The 10154-nt window shown below is 40.0% G+C and overlaps 1 protein-coding gene across 3 annotated transcripts in view; it reads right to left on the reverse strand.

Moving 5' to 3' along the window:
- Positions 1-1776: 1776 nt before the first annotated feature.
- Positions 1777-10154, reverse strand: part of lrrc2 (leucine rich repeat containing 2) — a 46115-nt gene continuing 37737 nt past the window's right edge. For all 3 annotated transcript variants that reach the window (XM_007899992.2, XM_042333283.1, XM_042333296.1), the window contains 4 exons: positions 9686-9831; positions 8172-8324; positions 6579-6715; positions 1777-3824 (listed from right to left, as the gene is read on the reverse strand). In XM_007899992.2, coding sequence (XP_007898183.1) covers positions 3775-3824; positions 6579-6715; positions 8172-8324; positions 9686-9831 — 486 coding nt within the window. In that variant the 3' untranslated portion in view covers positions 1777-3774. The remainder of the gene's footprint in view (positions 3825-6578; positions 6716-8171; positions 8325-9685; positions 9832-10154) is intronic.

The following is a 10154-nucleotide window of genomic DNA, read 5'->3' on the forward strand; positions in this document are numbered from 1 at the left end:
ATCTCCTACTGCCCTGGGTCCATCATCAAACTCACTTTCGTCTCCAAGGTACTGGAACGAGTTGTTGCTTCCCAGCTTCGCTCCTTCTTCTCCCGCCACTCCCTTCACAAGCCCCTCCAATCGGGTTTCCGTGCCGCCCATAGCACAAAAACAGCCCTGGTCAAATTGACAAATGACATTCTGTCCATCTGCGACCAGGGCTGCCTCTGCCTCCTTGTCCTCCTTGATCTCTCTGCTGCCTTCGACATTGTTGACCACTCTATCCTCATCCACCTCTCCTCTCACCTCAACTTTCACAGTTTTGTCCTTGAATGGTTGAGATTGTATCTCTCACACTGCCTCCACTTCATCTCCACAACTGGTTTCTCCTTTAGCCCCAGCACCGTCTGGTCCAGCATTCCTCAGGGCTCTGTCCTCGATCCCCTCCTCTTCAATATCTATAGTCTCCCTCTTAATGACATTATCTGCAGACAAGGGGTCAACTTTCACACGTATGTGGATGACACCCAACTCTACCTCTCTGCCTCCACCCTTGACTTCAGGACCACTGCTGTGCTGACAGAATGTCTGTCAGACATCGAGTCCTGGAAGAGACCTAACTTTCTTTAGTGAACTTCAACAAGACCAAGCGCCTCCACACCTCAGGCGCTGACAGCATCACCATCCATGGTTGCACATTCCTCCGAACTAAGCCAGTCTGGAACATTGGCGTCTGGTTTGACCCTCAACTGTCCTTTCTACCCCACATACTTGCCATAACAACAACAAACAACAATAACGTGCCATAACCCGCTTTGCCTCCCCCCACCTCCGCAACATCGCTCGGCTCCGCCACTGTCTTACACCACAGGTCGCCAAAACCCTCATACGTGCTTTCATAACACCAAGGCATGACTATGCAAACTCCTTGCTTGTCGGCCTCCCCAAATCCTCCCTCCGTAGGCTGCAGCCCATGTCTTCTCACCCATCTGGCTCCATGACCTATCACCCCCATCCTCGCCCAACTTCACTGGCCTTCATCACACAGAGGATACAGTTCAAGATCCTGGTCCTCACCTTCAAAGCCTTCCATGGTCTTACTCCCCCCCTACCTCTGCGACCTCCTAACCCCCTACTGTCCTGCCCGCTCCTTCCGCTCAGCGGGCTCTGGCCTGCTTCATGTCCCTGCCTCGCCCGCCCCACTATCGGCAAGCAGTCCTTCTGCCATTCTGCCCCCACCCTCTGGAACTCCATCCCACAGTCCCTCCGCCTCACCCATTCCCTCGCTTCCTTCAAGACCCATCTCAACACCCTCCTCTTTGACCGTGCTCTTGATCACTCTGCTTCCCCCCCCTGCCCTTCACCCTCTCCAATCCCGGCCCCCAGTTCAGGTCCGAAACACTGACTGTCCAGCGCCCTGAGATGTTCTCCCGACATGAAAGGTGCTATACAAAAGTAATTTTGTTGTTGTACTGATCGTGCTCAGTGGATAAGTGAAGTGCTGTATAGCATAATGGAAGCACTGTCATAGTATATAAAAAACGATATGGAGATAGGGCAGGGCGATTTAAATTAAACCTTGCTCTGAGAGCCAATGTAGATTTGATAAGCTGAATGGCCTCCATCTGCAGTGTAAATTTTTATGATTCTTGGTAGCCTCCAGTTTAGTGCTTGTTATCTGGTAGGCATTAACTCAACCTTTGTCCCAAAAGGTAATATGGGTTTCTTGCAAGACAAATGTGATAACATTTACTAGCAAATGATCTAGGAACTACTGTAATGTGGAAAACACCTTTAAAAGCTTTAAACACCTTATTGTATACTTTTAATTAATTTCTAAATGCACAGGAAATAATCAAGAATTTGATGCAATGTGTAATACAAAACATCTCTAATGCACTGATCACTGGTTTATACTGATAAATATTAACAGAGTGCTAAATAATGTGCTCTTTCTTACATTCCAGCACAAAAAATATCCTACAACAATCTTAACATATAGACAAAATCATAAAAAAATTAGTATGTATAATGGGGTCCAAGATGCAATCAGGCATTTTGCATTCATAAACTCACACTTACCAAAACTGGTCATTTCACTGACATCCATAGAATAAAACCTATGCAGTGGCAAATAAGTAAACCAAAAAGCGGAAATATACCAATACTGGGATAAAGATTTTAAAAAATAGTATTGGAGTTAAAACAAAATAGAATTTGAGGCATAATGCTTGGAATGAGAAAAAAATCCCACCTTTTCAAAGATCACCTATAATTAATTCTTTAATGCATTTCATTCATTCATCCATCCAGATTTACTCTTCTGTTCATAAAGTTCTGTAAAATTGTTCTCTGCCCTCAAGGTAAATAATCCAACCTGATAAAAATCAATATGCATCCAACTTATCATCCTATTATTCCTTAACTTTTCCACAGTGTTCCACAATTCCGCTTCACATTCCACACAGCATTCAACCATTTCCATGTGCCATAATCCTTATTAGTTTTTTTTCTTGGAGCACAACCTAATGCTTCAGTGCCCTTTTGAAGGTAGAATGCCCCACAATTGTACACAATGGGGTGAAAATTGTGATCTGTGATGTGTTAATTAGCACATCACTGATAAATGCTGCCAGTTGATAAATTGACTGGCTTGCAAGTGTGACGCATCCCTCCCCTGATTCTGCTGTGCATCAGACTGTCAGTTTGACAGGCTGTGGTCTCAGTGTGCTAGTTAGTGGAATCTCACCTCCAATCAGGTTCATTTTGTTTAGTAAAGCAGGTACCCGCTAACCAGCAGTCCAGTGTCACACTCTGTAAACCAGAAGTCCCAACATGCTGAAAAGTGAGCTTTTCAGCACAATCCTTCAGAAGGGTTTTGGGAGCTCTACCTCCAACCCATTCAGAAAACAATCTACATGCCAATTATCTACTTACTAATTTAAATGCATGTGTTAATTCGTAACATTGGTGTTAATTAACATAAATTCTGGTCAGCAATATCTGCAGCGCCTTTAGTGATGGTTGGCCACTAAGTGAGATTTTCTCACTATAATTATACATTGCTAAAGAAGTTAAATGCAACACCGACTGGAATTTTAGCCCATTCATGTTGCAATTTTCACTCCAAGATATCTTGAGCTATATTGAAACACATAGTCTCACTGATTAGATTGTGAAGATTCATTCTGAAATCAAACCAAAAAAGGATCTTGTGCAATGAGGAAAACAATCCATTCATTTTTACACACGTCACGTTTCGGGATGTCGGCTTGTCAAAAATCCACCTCCAAATGAACTACTATTTTCTTCCCAAAGTGCTCTGAGATGTTACCCTATGAAAGGTGCTGTATAAATGCAAGTTGTTGTGTTGTAACGTTAAACAGAATTGTTACCCACAAATATTTCACCCTCTATACATTACAGCACAATTAGCTTTAAAACATTCGTCACATACATGTTGCCTCTTCTTACATTTTGCATTTGGTCATATGTCTTTCCAAGCATTTCTTATCAATCAGCTGTGGGATCACAAATTCTTTCATATGCCCATTTCCAACATACTGAACTGTGCCATGAATAAACACAATACATCTAAAAAAAAGCTATCCTCTAATTGCCTTGTACACCCCATATGTACTTGAAAATGCAAAGCTGACTTAAGTGAGTTATCACATTTTATCAGTGCCTCACTGTTGTTGTTTTCGAAACAAAGGGGATCAGTTCTTTATGGCAGATCATCTGCTTCTCTTGCCATTCTGTTTATGTTCACATGAGAATCCGTGGCCCATGCTGTCAGAGTTGTAGGCTCAGAGATACCTTAGTAGTATAGGAAGGAGTTAAATCTGCAACAAAGCAAAACATGAATTCCCTGAGTGTCTGCTGGCAATCATGGTGAATCATCAATCAACTGGACATGAATTTAAAAAAAAGCCCTTTTCTTAAATCAAAATGAAATCTTATTGATAATAATAAAAGTCATTGTATTTCATATATTGTCTATAAAGACCAAAAAGCTCTTCACCATAAATTGCTGCTAAGTATATTGCTCTATTTTTATAGCACCTTATGTCAAAACATTTTAAATTCTTCACAAGTAATGGCTTTTGCAAGCAAATGCTATAGCTGTTTCGCATTGCTGTGCACAAAAATGAATGACCAATTTATCTGGATTGCTGGCCAGGACCCAAAAATATCCTTCTCTTTTTGTGGAGAATATTCCTTTCTCTTTTTGTCAACCTGTCAGATGGAGATCAATAGGACTTTGATTAACATCTATTTGAAAGACTGCATCTCTGACAATGCAGCATTCTCACACCACTGCACCACAGAGCTCTACAACATATAATCTTCTGACCAAAGACGAGAATGTTACCAACTGAGTCAGACTGACACTTCAGCATTTTATTATGATTCTGTAAGATTTAAAGTATTTTTTATGAAGAATATGACCATTAATAATTGAAATATATTTTGGTGGATTGCTGCAGGGTTTCAGAGCTGTCACACTTGATTTAGCCCATTTTGTAAATTACACTGCCTCCCTTCTCAATTTTTAACCTCTGTCAAACTCAAATTACAGTATAATATAGCACAGGATCTTACAATGATAAGCTGTGATATATTATTGAGATGCAACTATTTAATTAAGTACTGTGCACATTCAGCACAATACCTAATTAAATACTGAATGAATAAATTAGTGTTATATATGTTCGTTCAAGCAAAAATAAAACAAATCACAGTATCAATTTTTTTTAATTGCAGAATGCATACTTTGTTTATAATACCATTAATATTAAAATGATGATGATAATTCTTTCATTTGGAAAGTCTCAAAGCTCCTTAGAGATTTGTTTTCTTTTTAAAATGTTTGTAAAGTGTAGTTTTACTACACTGTGGTGTATAATCTGTGTTTGTAGGTGAATTTTGAAGTCAATTTACAGACAGTATTGTCCCACAAACAACCAACAGGCGAATGACCAAATGAACTGGAAGAACATTGGTCAATATTATGGATTGGTTAAGGTCTCATGAGCTACATAACACCAGGTGGTTTATGTTGTCTGTCACATGTTTTATATTAATAGTATCACAGTTTATCATTGCAAGATCCTGTGCCATTTCTATTAATATCGTAACCCCTTTCTAATTACTATGATCTTTTTTATATAACCACCTCAGATAGAACATGACCACACACATTTCTTATGACCCTTGAAATACTATAGCTTTGGTTAATCCTCCTCTATATAAATCTGGTCAGTAGGACTTGGAGGCAAATCACTGGGAGCAAGGATTCTTCCCACTTGGCTTCCGTTCACCCCAGTGTGCAAGGTAGTCCTCACTGGACAAGTAGTGGTAAACTTGTCAGACAATGTTCTCAATGGGAAGCTATATGATTTTAGCTGGTTAAACTCTAGCAGTGTCCTATTGTACATTCTGGGTCCACAAGTCTTGGTTCTCACCAACCTTATGCCTAATATTCTCTACAACTAGGTAAGCAGCGGTTCTGGTCAATATTAAAGGTTCTCATGCCATGATTCAAAAAGAGATGTGACTTACTCCTGGTGAACTGGCCAACATTCTCCTTGATAAATTGCTGATTCACTTCATTGCTGTTTGCAGGACACTGGTGTGCACATTGTGGGTGTTGTATTTAATAATAATCCTTGCATTTGATATAGGGCCTTATCACGTCTTTGAGATGTTTCAAAGTGCTTATCTGTCTAGAAATACACTGTCTCCTCACTTTGCAGCAATTCTTGCAAAGCACTTTGTGATGTTTTATTGCCGTATCAAATGCAAGGTTTATTATGTAATAAATTCAATGCGATAATATCAAATATGTTAAGAAACAGCACATTTTCCCCCAGTTTCATGGACAATGGGAATTCCTATACTTCTGTATGTATAACACTTTGGCAATCTTTTCTGCCCCACTCCTCATTCTGCTTATTTGCATTTAGCAGGGGCTCACCAGATGAGAATAATACAGAGAAATAGATTTCCTTTGCTTTAAAATGAATACCAATAGCCACAATAAAAACAGTCAAACACAAATCCTGTTTCATGGAAAGACAGTACTATAAAAATCAACAGCAAGCCAGTAAATAGACGTCTATACTTAGTAAAGCTACACTCAATAAAACCTTACAGTAATAATGTTTTATAAAATTGGAAGCAGAGACGATAAAAAAAACACAAACAAGCATTCCATAGCAAACTTTATCTGAGTGTTGCTATTCCAGTAACTTCATTCAGCAAAATGAAAATTGTGAGAACAGTCACAATAAATACAATTGACAACATTCTATAATTAAGATCCCTCTAGACATAGAGCCCAAAGTTGACCCACGCCCTCATTGGAGTTGGTGACTCATTGAAGACGGCATCTAAGAATTGGGTAGGTTAAGCCAGCTCTCAAATGATAAAATCCATGGTCCAACACCTCCAAAGACTGGCTTTGTGTTCAATCATTTGTACTGAAGTCAGGATGGGATCACCCACCTCCAACCAATAGATAATTCATAACTAGCTTGACTGTGATTATCAATGATATGATTATTATCCCCAATGATAAAAATGACAGCAATTACCTCTCACTTTCAAGTCCTCAAAGTACATTTGCATAAACTCTTTTTCAAATTGTTCTCGATCATCATCATCTCCTAGGAGCTCAGCAAGCATCTCGTCTTCTATACTGTCCAGTGGGGTCTCCCGCAGATCTACATATCTGGAAACAGAAGAGACAACATATTTAAACCATTCATTGAGTGGAAATTATCCTTATTTTGGTAAGTCTGTTGATTAACACAATAATGTAACATTTGGGCCAATTTAGAGGCATCCTGCATAGAACCTTTGAAATTGTATAACATAGTAGGACATTGGGCTTGTTTTTCGTGTTGGTGTTTTCCTTTCCAAGAAGCATCCAGCCTAATACCATTTTCCTTCTCTTTCCTTGTTCCTTCTAATACAATTCAGTATTTAGGTAGAATATAGATCATGCATAAAAGATGCAATTTCTTAGTTAGAAGAAAACCACCCAAAATACACATGGATATCTGAGGACCTTTCCATTGGCTGCTGAACACAGGTTCCATATTCAGAGAACAACAAAGATAGCCCCAAACAGAAATTTTCCCTGGAAAATTAATGCAATTTTCCCCTTTACTCCCCAAGTGATGTCATGTGTCTTAATTTACATCACTAATATATTCTGTATGGAATTTAGATCCCAATGCTGATGACATAGTCTGATGACACAAATTTATTTTGGTACAGAATCACGATTACTACAGAACCTTCAAGAGTTAAATTTGCCAACAGCCCATTTAACAGAAAGAAACCCTTTGGTGTTTAGACTGAATTATGGAACATTCCTTCCTGATCAGTAACGAAACGTAACTGATTTAGGATCGCTTAGAAATCATAAATCATTACCACAAAGTGCTCTTTTTAATGATGTGCACAAGACCCCAAAGAAAACAAGCCAAAAACAAGGCCATAACTCTGCTTGACTGGCTGGAAAACAGGTTGCTGGGACACGCAAGATAATCATTGAAACAATTAAGTTGGCCAGTTTATGTTAAACCAATGTTAAATAACATACCTTCATTTCAAAGCAGCACTGGAGTCTATCTATATCAATCTGTGCATACTCCAGTTTATTATTGACATTGGAGCTCCCCCTCCCCTTATGCTTCTTATTATGCCATACATCCTCGCAGGACATCCTCAATGCACACCTTGCACACCAGTGACTTCTCTGTTAATAACTAACACAAAAAAGCAGCCCTCAGGAGCAACTATTGATAGCTGTGCTTATGAGTTTAAATCTTAACTCTGATTGGCACGTGACTCAGTGGATTACACCAGTCGAATACCTCAGCCAAGCCATCGACTGCAACCTGGAATGAGGGAGAAATGGTCGGTCAATATATCTGGATTCACAACCTTACAGACACACTCATGATGATCAAACATGGAGAAAAATAGAAAGCAGCTGGGGAGACATATACAAAATCATTTAGCTATCCTGGCTCAATGGCAAGGCCTGGTGAGGTCACATCAGTCGAGAGGGAGGGAGGGCGACGTCCAAAGAGGAAGAGAGAATGGAAGAGGGGAGAATTGTAAATTATTAGAGAAAGAGTTAACAAAGTAAAGAAAAATCATTCTTCTGTACTTACTTGAGATTAGGGTCGGTCAACAAAGAACTTGGCAATGACGTTATGTCATCACCACTGACAACCAACATCCTGAGATTAACCATTTTACATAGGATTTGAGGCAGGTAGGTCATTTTGTTCTTCTGCAGGAAGAGGGTTTGCAGATTATCGAGTCTGTACGTAAAATAGAAACACCACATAGTATGATTTATAGCTGCAGAGCTACAGTTAATGAGAATTGTAACATTATGTGTAACCCATTACTGACACGTAAATATCAAGTACTTTTTTTACGCTTACATTCACAATCCCAGAAACCTATTTTTTCTATAGCCAGCATTGCATTTTTTTCCACTCAGCTTGTTAAGATACACCAGATACATAATTTATGTTTACTTCCAGAGCCTTGGAAGATCCTCCCAAACTGAAAGGTGCTATATAGATGCAATTTGTTGTTGTTTCCATTATTCAAATCTAGGGCATCACATATTAAAAAAATGGTCAGCCAGTCGTCTGACACATGCGGAAACCCATCCACATGCTTAAGCGTATCCAAACCAAGATGAGATTTCCATGCATCCCACTTTCACGTGGAAATCGCAGAAATAGATTGTTGGAATGGAATGCGCTCTCTCTCTTCTTGGAGGGGTGCATCCTGCTTACCTATTTCCGGAAAGTATTAGATGCAGGTTGGCAAGAGCCAAGGCTTGGGGACCCCAGAGTGTAAGTTGGTATATGCTGGAGAATAACCAGCTAAAACCACGTAGCTTGCCATTGATATTTCTGTCCGGCAGGAACCAGACTACTGAGACTGCCACAGAGGGCTGGCTCAATTCCAAAATTAACCAAGCATGTCACCTAAAAGCAAATGCTTCCTCCAAAGGCTCAGTGAGCATTGAGATCAGGAAGATTTCAGGTTCTGTGCTTGGTCAGTGGTCAGTCAGCTGATCTCAAGCTGGACAGCTGTAAAGATGCCACATTTATAATTATCCCAAACCTTGAGTTTCAATTTGAAATGAAAGTCGTGCGAAAGGGTATAAAAAGGGTAATACAGATGCATCGCTAAACTTTAAAGTAACCCTTTGTCTCGCCCCCTCTCTTGCTTCCTTCAAGGCCCATCTCAAAACCCTCCTCTTTGACCACTCTTTGGTGGGTGAGCCTGCAGGCCTGTGTTAACATAGGGTAGAGGAATGGGGTATGAAGAGATCAGAGAGATTGGGAGGTGCTAAGGCGTGAAGGGATTTATATGCAGAGTGAGGGTCCTGAAATCAATCTACTCAGAACATCTTATCAGCTTGTGAGTTTGTTCTGAATGTGGGCTTGGACCTAGAAGCTTCAGATCCAGAGGCTACTAGCTAGCCAAACTGATCCCAGAAAGTGTTAAATAAAATATGAAATATGATATGATGGTTCTTATATGTCCCCTGCACAATCTCACACCACTTTGCTTTCAGTCCGACCTAGTTCAAGTTTGATACAGCACTTTCTCTCTCTACCTCTCTCTCACTCATACTCCATGTTCATCTGCCAGTTACCTGTCCAGATCCTGAGGCAGGTCCTTTAGTTTATTGCCACTAAGATCCAGGCATTCGAGGGCTGACATCCGAAGCACACAGATAGGGATGCTTGGGAACTGGTTTGAGGACAGATCTAACAAGGTGAGGTTTTGTAGATCACGTAGCTGAAACACAGAATCATAGAAATGTATAGCACAGAAGGAAGTCATTCAGCCCATCATACCTGTCTGGCTCTCTGAAAGCATAATCCATTTAGTCCCGTTCTCCTGCCTTTTTCCTACACCTTTTTATATTTGTCCTTTTCAGATACTTATCTAATTACCTCTTAAAAAGTTCATTTGGATTCTGCCTAAACTACCTTGTACCTTGCTTGTACATTCTTTAGATAACAGAAATAGCTCTGAACATCTCAAACAGCAGCCAATACGTACAACACATTCAGCACAAGGTCATTTATAGAATCTTACTGTTGGCATCACTTGCATCA

The sequence above is a fragment of the Callorhinchus milii genome, unplaced genomic scaffold (assembly GCF_018977255.1).
Source record: "Callorhinchus milii isolate IMCB2004 unplaced genomic scaffold, IMCB_Cmil_1.0 Scaffold1, whole genome shotgun sequence".
Lineage (NCBI taxonomy): Eukaryota > Metazoa > Chordata > Chondrichthyes > Chimaeriformes > Callorhinchidae > Callorhinchus > Callorhinchus milii.